We start from the raw sequence: 21,050 nt of genomic DNA, 5'->3' as shown, positions 1-21,050 counted from the left end.
ATCATTACCACCCTAACACAAAGAGTATCTTTGTTCACCCTGGAGGAAGTGAACAGAGAAAGCGCACTAAAATCACCCCCCGAAAAACCAGCAAGTGGTGACAGTTTGACAGGAAACAACCTAAATCTGCATCAGATGCTTGTCTGACAGCCACAAGACACTCCACCTGTCAGTCGAGTTGACAAGAGTGACAAAAAAAAGCATCCTCCCTCTACGTTATCTTTTTGTTTTTTTAGATTACAATGTAGGTCACACCCACTTCTTCTGCTCTCAATTCAATATTAAATCACACACAGATACACTGATCACTGTGGATTAGCAGTGATTTGCCAGTGTACTGTGTGTCGTGTCTGTGATCTTATAGGTGATTTATGTCATTAAACCTCGAGGACACTACGTTACGTCCTTGTTCTAAATCTCACTTACAGATGGCAGCACCCACTGTGTGCATGTCACTGTTACGTAGAAAGAAAAACTGCCTCTTCCCCAGGGAGGCATGTGTGATCAAAAACTGTAAATTTATTGTACGACATTTTATATGTATGCAATATTTGATTCCGACTTTGCAAAATGTATTATCTTTACATGTTTTAAGTAAATGTATCTAACATTTTAGTTTTTTTTCTATACAATACTACACTTTGTTGTCAGGCAGTAACACTGATTCTTTAATGTGTGGGATTAGCTGCGTAATGCCATTGGAATGATTTTTGACAAAACCCATCATAAAACACTGAGGAGAGTAAAATACTGCAGCAGAATTAAATGTTGCTAAAAAACTGGGGTTTGTTGTTTTTGATGTCTGGTATAGTCATTGAGTGTGTGTGAGGTACTTGTCTTTGACTACTGGCAGACAGATAACAAACTCTCTTTAGTCAATTATAACAACTATAACAGCTGCCAATCAATAATGCCTTGATCACACTGTCAAAAAGAGTGATTGTGTTTATTCTCTTATGGTTAAGAACAACAGTAATGGACCGTTAGAATGAAGTGCAGTAAACCTGCACGACAAAACACCAGAATAACATATTTGATTTACTAAAAGCACACAACCTACAAGGGCAGTGATGTATTAAATTGTGGATTGGATTATACTTTGTACGTGTACTCTCGGCAAAAATCAACACTGATTTATTTTAAAAGCGAAACGTTTGGGTCTTTTGTTGCAAAATCATATTCTGTAGCATTGCGGTTGTTAATGACTCTCTTTACTGATTGTAGCCTTAGAGGAGGAGAGGTCAGCTGAATCGCCTGCCTCATGGCTTGTGCCATTTCACAGATGAAGCTGTGCCACACAAGGCTGTAGTAAAAAATAAATAAAATATATTATAAAGCAGGGGTGGTCGCTGCGCACCAGTACACACACGCGCACAAACCCGTGTGTGTATAAAGAAGGCCATTCCCCTGCAGGCCAGCTGAAAAAGAGTAAATGGTGTCAGCAGCTCGAGGGCTTGAAAGCCACTCTAAATATAGACTATTATTGACAGACGAGAGAAACAATACAGAGAAGGAGAGGGTGAAGAAAGAGAAGGTGGATGGAAGTAGGGGGCAGTATGGGACAGTAAATCTCACAAATGTTCAGTTATCAAATAAACATTATGCCTTTAATCATTACAAAGTCAAACTTTACAAAACTAGATTTCTTAAGATGATGTAATACTATAATAAACTGATTCTGATATTGGGATACTTGTTAATGTTTTATTAGTGATCCATCGTATTTTTAGCTAAGTTTGAGATCTAAATCTAACTGAGATCCGTTTATATGCTCACTTTTTAAATTTTGTATTATATTCTTTTGATTAAAAAAAAAAAAAAACAAAAAAAAAAAAATCGCTCGATATGATGCAGTTCAGATAAGCCAACATCTGCAGTTATAGGGAAATCTATCAAGCCATTGTTGCTGACCTGCAGCTATCACTGAGGCAACAGTGAACTGAATTGAAGGTGGATCACCTTTGGTGGCTGCTGCTGCTGCTCTCCTAATGAGATTCAATCATCCCTCTGCGCAGAGACCAGATAAAAGGTAAGAACCTGTTTTCTGTGGAAATCAAAGTAACTCGGTTAGATAAATGTCAGCGTGGGTGCCAATGTTGATCGCTGTGACTGATTAAAGGTCCTACTGGAGGAGAGAGGAACTGGAGACTAAGGTTATTCACATGGAGGACCAGACCAGAATAACTAGTACTCATGGCTACTCCTTGGTGTGTTAGATTTAATAGCTACAGTTTGTCAGAGAGACTTTCCTGTAGCTGGTGGATACTAGGTTTAACTGCCTTGATATAATATCATACCATTGCTGGGAGATGCACAGTGACAGGGGATTCCAAATTTTTGTAAAATTTCAGTAAAATATTATTAGTGAGCAGTACAAAAAAAAAGATACAACAATAACAGAATGGGTAGAAATAGTTGAGGAAATGTACACTTTGAAACAGTTGACCTTTTCTCTGAGGTACATGTGCTGCTGAAAAATGTGAAAGGTACTGGAAGAAATGAAACACTTCTGGCTCGGTGGTGGCCTCTTATGACCTCTATTATATATTTGCAATGGGAATTATAATGTGATCTGAGAAGTACTGGGTGGACTCTGGATGTCGGTTATAAAGTCATGGGTCATGAAGGCCCACAGTGAGGCCGGGGGACACCTGTTGCTCCATAAACAAATCCCAAAGACATGATATTGTAATGGAAGCCAACACATTATTTTTTGACTGTATTTTCATTTATAAACATATGAGTAAGCTGTATAACATATCCTATTAATGCTTATCAACTAACCTGTTATATCCAATTAATTTCTATTTTTTTATTGTTTGACATAAAGACCTAAATTAGGAGAGAATGTTATCCATGAACAGAGAAGACTGGAGAACAAACTCCGATGTCAGATGTCAGGCTAAAATATGAAAAGCTCTGATTTATTGAATTAAACCAAGCACGTCCAAAGTCTGGCCCGTGGGCCAATCACAGCCCTTAGTGATATTTTGTACAGCCCACAGCTTCACTTTTATAATGTATTATTTATGGCTAGGGAGGGACTGGTCATACTGGTAAGGAGTTGGGCTTAGAAAACGAGTTCTAGGTTTGAAACCCACCTGTGACAGACATGTTATTTGACTCCTGATGTCAAATTTTTCACTCCTGTGTGGCTCAGATTTGGTTACATTTCCATTTAAAAATGATAATTGTGACAATGAAAATCCCTATTTATTTTATTATTTTTTTTAGAAAACAGTGCATTTGTATGTAAATGTGAAAAAGAAAAAAAGGTCTTAAGTTACCATTGGCCCCATCTCCACATTATCAAATCTGGCCCTCATTTAAAAAAACAGTTTGGACACCCCTGGGTTAAACCAAATCAGCAAAGCAGTGATCTCATGACTTGCTTCACTGCTTTATTCTAATCAATGTTAGCACCAGCATCTGTTGAGGCAGCAGGGGTTCTGGAATAACTTCATAGACCAGCAGGGAGACCAGCTAGCTCACCAAGAGAACACGCAATGGCTGAATGGTCTGATGAGGCAATCAAAGAAGGGTTTGACAAGGTCGTGATCTGTGTGAGTGCTAGTTTGTGTTTGAGTGCTTGTCTTCTCTCAGTTCAGCAACTGCCAATACCTGTCAAAGATGAGGCAAAGTTACAGGGAGTCTCACATGGTCTTTTTTTTAAATCATTATTATTATTATTATTATTATTATTAGTAGTAGTAGTAGTAGTAGTAGTAGTAGTAGTAGTATTATCATTATATTATTATTATTATTATTATTATTATTATTATTATTAATAATAATAATAATAATAATAATAATAATAATTTAAAAAAGAACTCTATATAAAATGATCCACAGTTTACTAACATAAAACGAGTAACTTGTTAACTTACTTTCAATGTAGTGTTTGTATTTTTTTTCTTTATAACACGAATATTAATATTAACAACTACGCCATACTGTTATCCTCAAATTAAACACACTTTTTTTATCCTCACCTCACTTCTATCCTTCACTCAAACTGCCTACTTCAGCTCATTTTCCCTAAACATCATTTATCCTTTCTCGGATGAATAGAGGACAAGTGGGAGTGACAGAGAGACCTGGTGTCCCATTAGATCCCTCACAGATGTTTCCTTTATTCCTATAATTAGCTGCAATTATAGTAATAGATGCAAAAGATGAAGTGAGCATATTTGGCCACTGATTTAATTCATTTAATCACCCCATAGGATGGATGTTTTCCGACACGTTTGGCCATGCTTACTGTGTGAGTTTTATCTCCTCTCACAGTCCTCACTCCCTTCTTTTCAGTGTTCTTATCTCTCCTAACAATTCTTCACCTTCCCCTCTCTTCCAATGTCCTAAATGTAATTCATTCGGTTTCCAGCCTGAAAAGCGAGGGACAGATGAAAAAAAAAGAAAACACAAGAGACAACAGAGCAGGATAGGACACGACAAGAACCCCTTAGATGTTGCAGATGATGCCTTTAATCCTGTCAATAGCTGCAATTATAGTAATTATCTCTAATAGCCGCACATTGTGTTGAGGCTCTGATATGTTTAACAGATGATGCAGAGTTGTGCCGCCTCCGCCGGGGCAGGCAGGATAGAAAGCTTAGATTCATATTAATGAAACCAACACAAAACAAGGTGAAATTGATGTTGATCCCAAGAGGTTTATAGACTGCGGAGTGTTTTTTTTCTTTCTTTTTTTTAAGCTCCAGGCCGAGGTCTAATGGAGGTTTCAGAGATGGTGAGTGGTCTTTGTACTGTGAAGAAAAAACACGTTGCGGCTGGAGATTGATGTTAGGAGGCAGAAAGGGCTTAGGATAAAATACGGGCAATTACATGAGAAGAAGATGCTGCCAAAATTATATGTTCACGTTGCACAAGTGTAAAATGAGTTCAAAACAGCAGCTGGATTACAGTTTACTGTTTCTTATCTATAAATCCCAATCAAGATGAAATGTCTGTAGAGAAGAAGAAAGATCTTTGACGGTCAGAAAATGTAAAACCATTGAGATTATTGTGAGCTGCCTAAAATGATGATGCTCAGATTGTAATTGTAAGGGGCAACAATAGTAATACATGGACGTGAACTACAATTTGCACTAGATTAACAAAGAGAGAATTACTGTAACACTCCCACCTCTCATCACCAAAATACTACCAATAATAATAATTATTATAACTAATAACAACAAAACACCATCATGGTTAAACATAAATTATTTCATGTTTGCAACTTAAAACATGTTTAAACTGAACAATCAAAGTAGATTTTGGTCATAACATTCAAATGAAAAAGAAAAACTGTTTAACACAGACAGACAGACAGACAGACAGACAGACAGACAGACAGACTGGCGGGTCATGGTGTGGGGTGGCTCCTTGATGCAGTGATAGAGAACAGGAGACGGAGAACTGGTCAATAATTCATTAGACTGAGGGCTCAACGCGACTTCAAACCAAATAAACTGTGTGTAACTCCACACACTCTCACACACACACACAAAGTTCTGTGACTTCACATTCAGCAGACTTCACATTAACTGACAATAATTGTACGGAGACTCACTTTAACCGACAGTAACCTAACCTTCAAATATGTCCTTACGTTAAATTACATTAGAGTGACTTACTTTTGTGTTCAAATAAGGACAAGTACGCACGATGTGACTATAAAAATAGATTTAGGTCCCAGCAACTTGAGTAATAGCAGGATCACCTGAAGTGTACACTGACATCTCTCAATCTGTCTCTCTATCTCACTCCCTCCCAAACGCTGTCTGAAGGACTGTCAGGGGATCAGTCTTTCCTCCACTTCCTCTGCATTTTCACATTCCTACTTTTCTCCCGTCACAGCTGAATTGCTGCTTGTTTCTAACTTTACGCGAGTGCTCTTATTTATTCCCGGATATGACCCATGGTAAATATAACATCACCCAAACATCTGTTTCTGTGCCCAAAGTGTTCATATTTCACATTGTTTTACATAAAAATCACTTCCTTTGAGTCTAGATAGTTTGGTTTGGTGCTACATGTAAGTGTCATAACATGACTAACATTAGCAATGCCAGCTGTTCACTTGCCAGTCTGTTTATATTCCTCCATTCGTTCATTTTGTCAGGAACTGTGTTTTTTAGACCCATTTCGACTCAGGAAATGTTTTCCCACCTTACGCTTTGGCTGATCCAGCACAGAGCTAGAGTCTTCACCCTCATCCAACACCTTTAAGACAAACAGACACACACTGAGAGCTAGGTCTCTTTGTTTAACCTCACTGAGACTCTCGAGAGGAAAGAGCCTTCAATAAAGACTCAATGCTGATATAGCAGCAACATGATCCCCAGTAAATTAATATTAAATTAATAATTTTGAGACTAAAAATTTTTTAGTTACACTCCTCATCTATTTTTATTTATTTATTTCTATTTCTTTAATTCTGGCATCTCCGTCTCCCCAGTGATTTGTGGCTGAGGTCATGGAGACAGAAGCAGTTTTTTTTTCTTTCTTCTTCTTCTTCTTTTTTTTTGTGCTGCCGTTGTAATAATGTAGAAATCTGCTGAAAGGTCAGTCAAGGTGAAATGAGAGATCTGGGATAAGAGCTCAACCAAGAGCATTCGACCAAGGATCAAACCTGCAAACCTCTGCTTTACACAGTCATAACCCAATGGTTTCAATCCAAAATGTTATCCATCTGGGGGAAAAAAGCTGACTCCTGAATGAACATGCAAAGTGTAGGCACTGTAATACCATCTCATTATGATAGATCACTCAGACGCCTACACTGGAAAATGGAAATGTTTTTTTCTTCCACATTGTATAATTTTAAGTGGCCAATGATTAAATTGTCTGTCACACTAAAAATGTATTTACACATTTGATCACCCTGTTACACTGATGAACATCAAGCAGTGTAAGTGTGATATGATTTGTAATTATAGTAGTAGTAGTATCACCATCCTCTCCCCTTGTACAACAAAAATAATTACATTAGGGTATTGATGGCTGCCACTGGTGATTTATTTAAAACTTCAGACTGTATTTTTCTTACATGACTCAATCATTTTGAGTCAATGAAAGGAATCTGGGATGCAACCGACATCAACGACATGACAGCCACCAAAAGTAAGGCCATCTTGACTACTGTGGCACAGGTCATAAATCCCCATGCTCGAAGCAGACGAGACATGGATCATAAACTAAATCAGTCATGGTATTTTTTAATAGCTGTGTGATGCTATAAAAATGTGGTCACATGCGATCGTTGACGGCCGAGATTTGGAAAAAGCAGAAGTCATCACTATTGTGCAAACTCTAGCTCCGGGTGACCAGTACAAGAAGACAGGGCACCTGCATTCTAATGTGAGGGACAATACTTTGCCTGTATTTATACGGTAAACCGGCTCTGCTTTAAACCAATAACATGAATGACAACGATGTCAGTTAGTGTGAACATGTTGAAAGGCTTTGACCAACCTCGTACAGTGTGATGACCCCGTTGGTTTCATTGGGAGCTTTCCACTGCATGAAGATCTTCTCTTCATAGGGCGTATTCTGGAGCGACTCCATCGGCACTGAGCCGGGCACTGCAGAGAGACATTTTACCTTTAATTAGTATTCAAATGTCAGTGTATCAGTGTCTTGAAATGAAAACAACAAAGTACATCATAGTTTCATGACTGACTTGTTTAACACACGCTGTATTGTAAAGCAGTTGTTTGTGACAAAATATGTATAATGTAGAGCCCTGAAGAAGCCGTTAACCCTTTGGCTTTTATTTATGGTAACATAACCCTTTTATTATTTTTGAAAAAGGTTTACAACCTCACTGTTCATGATTCATATTTGACCTGTGCCTGAATTACTCGCCAAGTACGGCTACGCAACTTAATGTACACACATACTGTAACTGTAATGTGCACGCACACTCACTTTAGTCGTTTATTTAATACTGATTTGTGTACAGGGGTGTAATGTATGCCAGAGATCATATACAAGTTGATACTGAATATATATTTTATACTATTCTAGTCATGCTATTTATTCATGTGTCGTTGTGATTTATTTTCTCTAAAGGCTTGGGAAAAAAATGTATTATGAGCTTCTCTGCATAATCAACCCAGAAATACTACAGGGTCAGCGCATCAATTATAACGTTTCAATGATAAATAAATAATTAAATGAACGTGTTTCTTCTGAAACATGACAACAGGTTATTGTTGGACCCAACCACAACAGTGAGGTTAAGAAAGACAATAAGGTAAGAAAATAAATGTGTTAAGAAAAATGTAATAAAAGCAACAATAATCCACTCTTGGTCACTGTTCTTTCATCACTAACAACATTTACAACCACATCAAGATATATCCATAGATATAAAATCATAGAATATTTATAACACAGTTGGAGAATTGTGTCTTTGACTAATATTGGTATCGGTAGATACTTGAGTTTGTGATATCGGTATCGGACACAAAGAAGTGGTGTTGTGCCATCTTCAGTTATTACTTTTGATACAACTCAAGTGAATAATGTGAAGCCATGTATCAGAGAAGCTGGACGAGAAGAAGGCAGAACAGAGTGATGATGAAAAGGAGCAAGATCACGCATATCTGGGAACCCTTTTATCAGAGTTATTAACTTATTCAGACTCTAATTTTGGGTCTTTTTGCTGTGATACAAAATAAGAAATGCATTTGAAATAATGAAATATGATGTGTGCGACCCCGTAATAGTTCCTGTTTTGTGATTTTTTTAATTGCTTTGCAGAGCTGAATGGAGGTTCCCTGAAAATTAAAAAAAAGGCATTAAATGCAAACAGCTGATTGAAGGTTGACAAAGTGTAACAAAGATATTCAGTTCAGACACATATTTAAAAGCGACAATTAACCCTCTTGTGTAATGAACATGATCAGTGGAATTGTTTTTTTAAGGAAACAATTAAATAAAAGTGTAGATACAGCAGGCTTAATTCCTTCAACCGCACAGAGAATGTCACAGGGCTTAATAAGCGTTGTGTGAACTCAATGTGTGAGATTATTCTAAATCACAGTGGACAACCATTGCAGCTCCTTTAGCGGAAATAAAACGTGACACAATGTAGCTTTTGCTGGGTTTTCCTGTTTTCTGTGCCTACGGGTGCTCACTCACACACTAAATCTCACTGTAAGTTCAAAATAAGGAGTGGTCACCCAGATGCAGCTTCAGAAGCCGCTCTTGCTGCTGCTCATCTCAACCCATAGTGACTCTCTAGAAGCTCTATGACCCTGCAATGACATCTGTTTGACAGCTTGGTAATCGACCCATATTGTTGATGATTTACGCACATCACACGGTCGATCGTAGTTTCCTATTTAGATTGCACCTATTCAGCAGTAAATTAGGTTTCACGGCTGGGTACTCATCCCTCCTCTTCATAGCTATAGACTGTATATGAAAAAGGAGGCGTAGTCTTCCAGCTGTAAAACGAACACTGTGAAGCCTCGAGATTTACAATTTGACTGACACCATGTCAGTTTTTGATTTTTTTAAACCAGAAGTTCACCGGCATTACCTGCAACCATGCACCTATTGGACTGTACCAACTGTCAGTCACAGAGAATCCTGTCATGTGTGTGTAATGCCTTATTGTCCATTTCAAAATTGACATCAGCCGTCATTGAATAAAATCCAGAACTAGCCATTGAGACATTTACTCCATTTACTCAATAATTGTTCCTTTAATCTTCCAGTCAAACGGAGTTCTGTGTTTCTTCCAAGGCAACTGGAGGGCTATGTCTATTTTTACATACAGTCTTTGTCCATGGCATGTATTGCAGCAGGTACATTACTTAATATGTTACATGCTAAGAATATGGTTTATTCCGATTTAACTGCAATCAAGACAAATGTTCACTAACTCTGTTGTTAACAAAGACAACCTGCTGAGGGGCTATTTGGGCAGGGGGTAATTGCAATCACCTAAAACTGGGGAGGACTATAGAATATGTGATATTTAAACAAACCGTGTGGTTATGCCAGCACTTTGCCTAACAGGCATGTTTCAAACCTATTGCATTGAAGGAGCTGAAAAAGGAAACAGGCGCAGTTGAAATATGAAAATACAGAATCCTGGGGACATTGGTTAAAATAGGACTGACACGATTACCCCGAGGTGGGGTGGAAATCTGCCTGTGGAGTCATAAAAACACTGAGCCTTCCCAGCACTGCACTTATCTCCTCTCATTCACACAAACAGCGAGGGGCAGACAGATTTACTACGTTGCTCCTTAGAGTAAAATCTACCTGACTGCAAGGTGTCAAAAAAAACACAAAGCATACCGAGTACAATTTCAGAATTTGGAAAGGAAAATGAAAAGCATGCAGGTCTTGTGCTGTGTGTGTCTTCAAAAAGAAGAGGCAGGCTTTCACACATGGCTCAGGCTTTATGAAGACATGCAGACAGAGATGTGTCAGACACTGTGTCAGGGAGTGAAACTGTCAGACAGTCTAACACAGGCAAAATAAACACAGTGACATCCACACCTTGTCACTAAATGTAAGACAATGAAAAACGAGTGCTCGTGCACATGCCGCATATTGACACACAATCACCGAGGGGTGCGAGTTGTACTAAATGTTAGAAAGAGGGAGACAGACAAGGCCAGGATTCCAGCAGTGTGTTGAAATGTGTGTGTGCGTCCTGCATCCCTTCATATTTTAGCTCCTCACTTTCATCATCCTGATCCTGCAGGACTGTCAAGAATATTTTCTGCCACGCCATGTTGTGTGGCCTTTAATCTGTTTGCAGTCAGCTGTGCATGACGTCAGTGATGGAGGTAGTTAAGCTGAGTCTACTGCGGCACTGGTTGTCAACTTGAATGTCTGTCATGTTCACTAAACACTTGGAACGCAACAAGATCCAGTTTTGAGTGCAGACGTTTTTTCAGCCATTTTCAGCCGCAAATTGAAACAAACAACACATTTCTTCTTTTTTTTTTGGATATTTTTCTTTACAGCAGTTGGCATATGCAGTGCCGAACGTCTCTTTGTCTCATATCACCTTGTCCATATCTCAGTGACACCCAACATCACAAAGAAAGAAAAAATGATAAAAGATGGATGCAGCACAGCATTTCCTTTTGCACTTGAGGACAGGGTGCCATTATCCATCTTTCTTTAAAACATCAAAGAGCTTTAAGGCAACCTGCGATGTGGAAAGTTTCAAAGCATCCCTGCTGGTTTCTCAGGTGATGAAATTTCATGGTCTAATTTACAGTAAAATTGAGGCTATGTAACCCTACGCCAGATTACAATCATTTAAAACCCTACCACAGACATGCTACCTTTAAAAGAAAATGAGAGTTGTGCTTTTTTATGTTTTTACACATACGATTACATGTTATTCATCTAATAATGAAATAATAAAATTCATCTATGGTGTTTTTACAGAAGTTGGTATCCTCAGTGTTACTTCATTTAACCTTTATGTGTCCTTTACCTTAACCTTTGGTATGTCAACGTTTCAACCAATGGGGCTGGTTTGTATTTCCAAAATATATATTAAACATCATCTTTTTAAAGTTTTAAATAAATAAATGAAATACATTTCCAGGACTGGCGACCTGTCCAGGGTGCAGCCAGCCTTTCGCCATATGTCAGCTGGGATTGGCACCAGCGACCCTGCGACCCTCATGTGGAGGATAAAATGGGGAATAAAAAAAAAATGAATTTCCAATCTTTTTCAATTTTGCTTTATATTTGCATGATCCACCTATCATGTTGTGCCCCTTTGGCAGAACACCTGTCTCTGTGTGTGTGTACATTTGATGACATAACGCTGACAGGTGGCTCTAAAATGGTGAAGAAATATACAGTTACTTATACAGTGTCTCAGTATATTTGTACAGATTTAAGAAATGTGTAATGGGTTACTTTATATTTATACGCTGCTATATGAATCACATTTTGTCATTTTAATAAACAACAGCCATTATAATATGAAGCCAAAAATTCAGTACAAGCCTTGTCCAAAGTTTTGAAAACAACTGGACAGTTATTGCATTTAAGTAAAAAAGAAAAGTATGAGAAAATACCGCATACTTGAAGTCAACGTCCCCGAGATGAACCCATGTGAGTCATCGACATGAAGAGAAACAGTGACACACACAGACACAGTAACATAGTGACAGAAAAGTCAGACGGAGGAATATTTTGATTACTAATTCCAAGGTGTTGATTAAGGCTCCAGCCGGTGGAGCATATCAAATTACCCTAACAAAGAAATGCAATTAGATGCTGCCATTTTTATTCAACACCTTATCGCTTTGTGTGTCTGTGTGTGATGTGTGCGTGTGTGTTCTTTGTGAGGATCACGTGTTCACGATCAAGTGTTACAACGAATGGAGTGAGAATATTTTTTTGGAAACTTCAAAATGCTGTTTTTGAAGGGAATGAAAACAAAGATTTAAGGTTATGGTATTCTTCTCTCGTTAAGTGTGTGTAAGTGTGTGACTGACATGAGAAAACATCTTTTCATTGAAAAGACAACAGCAGCTGTTAACACATTAATCATAACTTGATTAAGTTCCACCTTGCTGCACAATGGTTGGCCTTCTTTATTAAGCCACACCACACCACCACTGTCTCTCCCTTATTTATCTATGTGTCTTTCTCCCGGCCTTTTTAACCCCTCCCTCTTTTCTAAAACATCCTTCGTTCAATTGAAATTCTGCATGAAATGAATTGCTGTGTTCTCTCTGCGGCTTTCATTTCCCTTTCTCTACCCACACGTTTGTTTGTTATGATAAGCAACAGACAGCGTAGTTTTTATGAAATTGTTAACTTAGATTTTTTATTTAGTGTTTAGAAATAAGAATGATGGATATGTCATTTTGGGATGAAACACCTCATTTGGTCTCATGTACACATGTGGAAACGAGTGATTTGTGGAAAATCTGTTTTCTCACAAAGCCATTTTCATCTTGTTGTTCAAGATTTGATCATTGTAAAGATGTATCCTCCCTGGGCATAAATAATCACATCTTGATGAAAAGCAAGTATAGGAAGGTGTTGGCAGCAGAGCTGATGGACTGGATTAAGAATAAATGACATGCTGTGAAGTAAGGATTACAGGATAGATGTGTAATAGTTGTTGTGATTCACGAGTACTGGTATCTCCTTGTTTAAGTGGGACTGTTTGCTCCCGTGAGCAGCTTATTTCTATGTCTAAATACTGTTAAAATGATCAACATCCAAAAGAAGCTTCTAATTACAATGACAATGCTAATGGCCCCTCAAACTGTAGTCCGATAAAAATATCTTTGCAAGAACTCCCTGTGAATGTATAGTTTGATAGTGATAAATATAATTTATTCACAAAATCTCAGCTCTCCAATGAATAACAAGTGGGAGTAGGGAGGAGGGATTTTAAGCAGAAAATTATGTTATGATAAAGTCTTCATTAGAGGAGTAATTTTTGCACTTTTTGGGCCAAAGGTCAAGGCAGTTTTATTTTAATTACATACCTTATAACAGAATCAGCACTCTACAAGGTCAGAGTTCTTTTGAGAAGTTTCCCACCTTGTTTCTATGCGTTAACACTCTTTGTTTGACGTTTGTAGTCCAAGTTCTGAGAGATTTCTCTAAATGTTTGTTATTACAGCCCTATTATCTTTTTAACACTCAACTCAGTGCTATCTCCACAAATACATTTTGATTTAAATCTTTAAAATATTATTATGAATATCTTATTTCTTAAAGCTTTGGTTTTTCTAAAAGCTTTTAAAAAAGCAAAACAAAGGGAAACACCAACACAGGCCAAGGTAATTAGAGATAGTCTTTCACTTGAATCTTGTATTTATTCATTTAGACTCCATGGGTTGAGATCATGGTGTGATCATCGCTGCAACAAAGAAACATTTCATATTATTAAAAGCCCAGAAACAAGTGCACCTGTGGAACTAAATGACTTTGATGAATTGCCTCTATGAAGAAAATGACAGCTGAATAATAATAATAAAAAAAAAAAATCTTCTATGTATCTAAGTTGTTTTTCTTCTCTGAAGAGAAAGGGATTATTAAATTTTAACAACTCTGACTGTCCTCTGAGTGAGAAGATTTTCTCTTGGGTAGAAACGGGATTATTTCATGACATAATCATGTCACAAAAATCGAGGGGTTTAAAATCAGTATGTATATTGAATATGTGCCGTGTGACTGCCCTGATTAAAAACAACACAACTTACAACATGATATTATCATCTGTGGTATAGTGACAGCATATTATTGTTATTTTTTAACCAGGGGCAGATCATCTCCAACCCCTTCTCACAGCCTTCAGTTCACGGAGTCATATTTAAAAGGGCACAAATTGAACTAATAAACTAAACTGGCTCTGCTGAGATGCGCTACTTCTCCAGTGAACCAACAGAAAAACTCTTCCAGCTCATCATTTAGTAGCAGATGTTCAGTGTAAGTTACCCACCACAGGGTATCAAGTTAATATCTGTTGTGGATCAAACACATTGCTGGAGGGCATTTTTGATAACACCTCATAAATACATTGATCACAAGTGATCCAAGTGGCATTTTGTTGCCCTTTGAACTCACTTGCTAATGCAAAATTGTTGCATAACACGAAAAGGTCAGTCCAATGCGGGTGCTGAAGTGGTGAGACAGCTACATGACTTCCTTTGGCACATGTTTGATAAATAAAGGCCTGGCGGTAAATCTGCTGTATTGAGTTAACCTGACAGCTACCTGACAAATAGGTGTTTCATGGTTAGGTTAATAGGCTGGTGCGTACAATAAGTGGACATGACATTTGCCTCTGGGGCAATTCTCAGTCTGTTTGTGTGCTTTGTGCATGCATAGTTTTGGACTGTCTTTTGTTGTTATGAATGCATGGGCAACTAGGTAGGAAAAAAAGAAAACAAGATGATGCACACAAGATATATTTCAGAAAAACTCCTCAACACTTAAATATGAATAGCCAAACCTCTCAAGGTGGGCAATTCATTTGATGAATGGAACAGTTTTTACACTCATATCATATCAAGTGTGTACTTTTTACTTTTAGTTAAGTTAGTTCATACTGTTCATAGATTCACAGAAACAATGTCTCAATAAGCCCTTCCTGAACTCTTCTTCATCTGTGAGGAGCTTTGCATCCTTGAGAATAAAACTTTAACCTTGTTTTGCACATTTTTACTATCTGACAAAGGCTTCTTTAGACTTTTGAACTTTTCATATACTCGGGGAGTCAATTAGTATTGCAGTGATGTGCAGCAGAATGAAACACATTCACTTTGTTGAGGAACTAAGCAGCATGGAACTAAGGCACAAGCCTATTTTCTGTTTGTGGTGGATGTGTCGGAGTAACAATGCTGCTGGATGTCTCACACTGAGAGAGTCAAAGGGTGTCTGACACTGTAACGTGTCTGTGTGTGAGTCAGAGAGATGAGGTGAGTCATGTGAAAAAAAATTACACTTTTATGTATTAATATCCAATAATCAAGTTTGCCTTTATTAAACCCCCCCCATGAACCATCACCTTATCGTCCTAGGAGCTACAATAGGAGCTACAATATGTTGTCAGGGGCAATTAGCCCCTGGTTGGGTCTCCCAAGGCAAATTAGTCTTATTGGTCCTACGTAATTGTCTGAATTGTCAGACAAAGAACAGTTTGAGCCTGGAGCAGGGGAAAGGGCCCATCTGCGAGTGCCTGGTGACCGGGCCTTTGCCCATGGGTCACGATCGGGCCCAGCCTGAAGCACTGACCTGGGGTCGTCCTTCAGTGGACTCACCACCCACAGGAGGAAACATAGGGGTCCAGTACAGCGGACAGGGACAGGGTCCTTGGCGCTCCGATCCCTGGTTGCTGAAATTGGCTTTAGGGGCATGGAATGTCACCTCTCTGGTGGGGAAACAGCCGGAGCTTGTGCAAGAGGCTGAGAGATACAGACTAGATATAGTTAGGCTCATCTCAGAGCAGAGCATTGGCTCTGGAACCAAGCCTCTCGAGAGGGGCTGGACTCTCTTATTTTGTGTATTTAGTTGTTCCTAGTGAGAGGTGGAGGGCAGGTGTGGGGCTTATTAATAGCTACACGGCTTTCTGCCAGCATATTGGGGGACAGGTCCTGACAGTTGTTTGTGCCTATGCACCAAACAGCTACTCAGAGTACCCACTCTTATTGGAGTCTTTGGGACAGGTTCTAGAGGGTGGTTTGGGACTGGCTTCATCGAACAGCGATCTGGAGCTTGCTGTTGGACGGTTTGCAGCTGAGTGTGAAGTGGTTGGGATGAGGATCAGCATATCTAAATCTCAGGCCATGGTACAAAGGCCGGAAAAAGGGGGATGTTGCTCACTTCAGGTCGGCGGGAGTCACTTTCCCAATTGGAGTAGTTTGAGTAACTTGGGGTCTTGTCCACGAGTGAGGGTAGATTGTAGAACCCTCACCTATGGTCAGGAACTATGGGTAATGACCGAAAGAACGATATGTATAAAGTGTATTTGTGTAGTTGTGTGTTTGAGAGAGTGAGAGAGAGAAAGAGAGAGAGGGGAGAACTGGCTTAATTTGCAGTAGCCCCAGCTCTATAAAGCCATTACCATACAAACAGCAATTAGTCTCCATGTGAACAATTGCTGCTCTGTTCCCTAATTACTGAATTACAACTAGGAGATTAATGATGGTTAAATAAAAAACAATTAAGAACAAAACAATTAAGAATTTTCCCCCTCTCTCCCCAAAGCCATTGCTGCTCCCCTTAATGTTTGCTTGTTTTTTTTATTTTTTTTTCCCAGGCTTCTGGCTTCAGACTAATCTGGGTATATGTGTGTTCAGCTGGTGAAAGGGAGGGAATTTCAGGTTGAGGTCTGATGTTCCCCAGAAGCTAAATTCAGAGAATATTAGTAATGTGATGTGAGAAGAATGGTAAGCCTTGGGGAGAGTGGGAAAGACATGAGAGATTTGGGATCATTAGAACATTTTTATCCTGCTTATCTGGCATTGCTCTGATGGATTCAAGTTATTCCCGTTTATCGCTGTTGTGTTGTTGAGAGAAAGGTGAGGCAGCCATGAATTAGGTTGTAGTATTCGCTGAGGCAAACACTTTGTTCTGGATTTAGTGGAATACAGAGCCCACCGGTGAGGAAAGAGGAGCCTAAAATGTTGTTTTGAAATTTTGTATTGTTGGGTATGTTCATACAGTGTTTGTCAGTACGTGTTGTACAGCTGGGATAAGGGTTTGAAGCTCTGCAGCTGGTTTCAACTAACTCCTGAAGGATGTTTTTTAGTTGATGATAAAATTTAATTAAAAAATCAGATGTGTTGAATACACTACATGGCGTAGTAGTGGCTAGCCTTACAGCAAATAGACCCCGATTCACATAGATTTTCTCCCAGTACTCCTGTTTCCTACCACAGTCTAAAAATATGCAGAGGTTAACTGGACACTCTTAATTGATCGTAGGTGTGGATGTGAGAGTGAATCGTTCCTTTCTGTGTGTTGGCCCTGCGATGGACTGGTGACCTGTCCAGGGCCATTACATTATTTACATTTTCTTAGGTGAGCAGTTCTCCTTCACTTTAGTTTTTAACAAACTGCTCTTGTAGCTGTCAGAAATATATAGCTGTATCTGTGTCTCAGCAAATGGTTCTCGTTGGTGATGTGTGGGTCGGGTACAAGTGGACTTAAATGAAAATACAAGTTTGGGTGGGTTGGTCAAAAGACGGCAAAGAAGGCGCCGTTATAAATAAACAATGAGCGACTCGTCTTTGTCTTGTCCTTTCTCTCCCTCAATCCCTCCCTCTCACTCAATCTGAGTGTGTGTGTGTGTGTGGGCCCGCACAGTGAGACTTTACCTATGTTATATTTTTGTTGTTAAGCTACATCCCCAGTGCCAAACAAAATCTGTTTCCAGCAACCACCAGCACCTCAAGCAAGCACACACTCAGCTCAACTGGTCATGTGCTGGAAGCACGTAAAGGACCAGGCTAAATCCTGGAAATGTAGACTTTATTTAACACAAGGCACAGAAAAAATTGAAGAGTGTTCAAGTTTGTTTTTTTCATGCCATTAAAAAACTTGTTTTTATTTATTTTTTTCTATTTATTTAACCTCTTCCTACACCTGTGGCCAGGATGTGGAAAGAGCATTATCAGTGCCCAGGAAAGCACTACTACTCCAACACCTAGTTGGTGGAACAGCTAATGCTGCAATTATCTTGTAAGTTGCAGTTTGACTTTGTTTGTAGAAATGATTCTTTACTCACCATCCTCCTCTGTCTGTTTGACTATCTCCTCACTCTCCTTGCTGCCTTCAGGGTTAGCCAGGACCAGCCGCAGTTTGACGTTGACAAAAGGCCTCAGCCCCCTAAGAGTGTAATGTGATGATGTCTGGATCAACTCCTCTGCTGAAAACTCTTGCTGGTTGAACACATATTGGTACTGCACCTACGAAGCAAAGGGAGACACTTGACATTTATTCCACTGTCACTGCAACCAATTATTTGCAAAAAAACAATAATAATTGAAAAATATCCTGTCCCTAGCTATGCCATGTTCAGAAAAAAAGAAAAAGCAAATGCCGAAACAGGCCCAGACCGATTTTCGAAAGCACATTAGATCCAAACCACATTGCAGTGCTAATCAGTAAGTAGTGTTGAATTGATGTTTTCTTCTGGATTAATTCATCCAAATACTTCATAACTAATCTTCTGTTTCCAGGTTATATTCTTGCTTTTAAATGTAACTCTAAGCTGGTCTCTACTGATGTGCCACATTGTTCACAATACTCAAATTGGATTCCAAAGTGTCTTTTGAATGCATAACACAAAGATGCAATTAAAAATCTAGAGTGACTGAGTTACAAAAGCTTAGATCAGTAACAATCCATGCAGATTGGTTGATATGGTCTAAATGGACAATTATGACCTGCCTACTTGCAAATGTCAGTGCTGATTGTCTGTCCTTATGGTCTGAGACTAATCTTATTTGCATGTGAACACAGTGTTAAACACTTTAAATTGCAACACATACTGATTTAATGAATCCAAGAGGTTGATATTCACTATTGTCAGCATTATATTTCAGTGAAAACATAAAAACAATGTACTCGCCAACCTGAAGTTTCATATAAAAAGGTATACTATGCCAAAATTGATTCCAAGGTAGAAATGAAACGTCGACAACAGTTAACTTGCACTACTGAATTTGCAGGTACCGCATAACAATGTGACCATATGTGCATACCGTCAGATTGTAGCTGTGGCAGCGAGTGACAGCATATCCAAACGTCTCCCATTGTATAGTCAGCTGACGGGCTCTGACATCCACCACATTGACGCTTTGGGGACCATGGACTGGATCTGAAGGAGAGTGTTTGACAGAAACAAAAGTTAGTTCTTAAACTCAGCATGGGCGACTGCAGCTTGATAGATTGGAAAGACTGTAGAACCACTTAGTATTTAACTGCACAGCAGCTCAGTGGATATAATCTTCTGTAAAGGACGGAGTATTGATCCGATTGATGTAAAGAGTTCTCAGAAATGTTGAGAAATATCTGAATTTTTAGTCACAGGACAATCTTTCTCTCCTTTTACCACCTAACCCAAATGTGTAAACACAACAGTTCTTCTTGAAGAGGAACCCTTCACTTTCTGTAAATAACCACAGCTCCTCTCAATAACCACTTTACATTCTAAATAGTTTATTGTGACTGAAGAGCAGTTTTCATCGTTCCAAGAACGACTGGTGACTAAGACCTTTTGGTGCAGCAGCCAAAAATAAAGTGTGAAGAAATTGCACATGAAGACACATGGGCACATTGTCTGCAACGTGACATGTGGGTAACTCAATTAATCTCCATATCTAAATAGAGTGGTTCATCTATTTTGTTCGGACAAGAATGTATTGAGCAAGCATTATCTATCATAGCAGACTAGTGACTGGATAGAAAACATTTGATTTTCTACATAAAATGTACAGAAGCAGAAGTAACAGATGAAATGGGTGTATTTATTTACTGACAGTAAGTTGGTTCAGTGACCACTGGTAGAACACAAAAGCCAGGAACAGGTTCAAAGCTTCCAGTCTGGGATGTGTTATGGGCAGTCTATCTGACAACTTGGCCATGCTGTATCATTGCAAAAAAAAAACAACAAAAAAAAACAGCGGCACAAGCCAGTAAATCCCCGCATTGATGTGCAGACATTTGAAGCGGTTAGGACTGCATTTCCCTCATGTCATACATACGCACATGGAAGAACAAAACCCAAAGACGCAGGCATGGACCGGCCCAACCTGCGACAGACTCAAAACACCCACGCACATCCACACGTAGCTAAAACAGGCTCGTGCACACACAGAGAATTGTTCCAGCCATATGGGCTCTCATCCCCACGACTGATTGCACACTAACCAGCCTGTTCAAACCAATCATTCGGTTTGCATAATTGTTTTCTATCAGCAAACAATGGCAACCACAACAGGCCACTACATAATGAGAGGAGCTACGGTATATCCACTGTACTTCTACCATGATAATGAAAACTTAGCTCTTAAGTCATCTCTGAATCTCAACTCAAATTTGTTGTGACAGATTTAATTATTGCTGGAGCAACTCAACTAATTAATATTATGTGACATTTGAGAGAATCCTGCTGCTGTCAACAGGTGAACATAGATGATCAGGAAGGATTTAACACTCAAAGTTAAGTTTTCAGTCTTGATTACACTCACTCTCTGTTGACAAATATCTTAAAGTATCTGTCCACTTGTCTCCCATATTTAAACCATTAAAAAAGAGTCTTGCTTTACAAACATCAACATATATTAAATTATATCTAAACTGCATTCTAAACTAACTCTGCCACTGAATGTTCCTCATGACTCAATAATTAGTAATAAGTAAGTGATTTATTGCTGAATTTGGGGCCGCCTAACAAAATACCTCTCAATACAATGGCTCTAGATCAAAGACTTAAACGTCAATCCCTTCTTTAACCCAAAAAAAGATTATGTATGAAGACAGTTGAGGGCATTTTAAGATTGTTCAAACAAGAGCCT

General features: G+C 38.8%; 1 protein-coding gene across 9 annotated transcripts in view; it reads right to left on the bottom strand.

Annotated features, from left to right (window-relative positions):
• Window positions 1-21,050, bottom strand: part of ptprt (protein tyrosine phosphatase receptor type T) — a 256,950-nt gene that overhangs the window by 123,387 nt on the left and 112,513 nt on the right. For all 9 annotated transcript variants that reach the window (XM_058631865.1, XM_058631867.1, XM_058631868.1 and 6 more), the window contains exons 9-11: window positions 19,236-19,351; window positions 18,257-18,437; window positions 7,480-7,589 (exon numbers count right to left, since the gene is read on the bottom strand). In XM_058631865.1, the coding sequence (XP_058487848.1) occupies window positions 7,480-7,589; window positions 18,257-18,437; window positions 19,236-19,351 (407 nt within the window). The remainder of the gene's footprint in view (window positions 1-7,479; window positions 7,590-18,256; window positions 18,438-19,235; window positions 19,352-21,050) is intronic.

This window comes from Solea solea, chromosome 6 (assembly GCF_958295425.1).
Source record: "Solea solea chromosome 6, fSolSol10.1, whole genome shotgun sequence".
Lineage (NCBI taxonomy): Eukaryota > Metazoa > Chordata > Actinopteri > Pleuronectiformes > Soleidae > Solea > Solea solea.
This window is presented reverse-complemented; position numbering and strand designations above follow the sequence as displayed.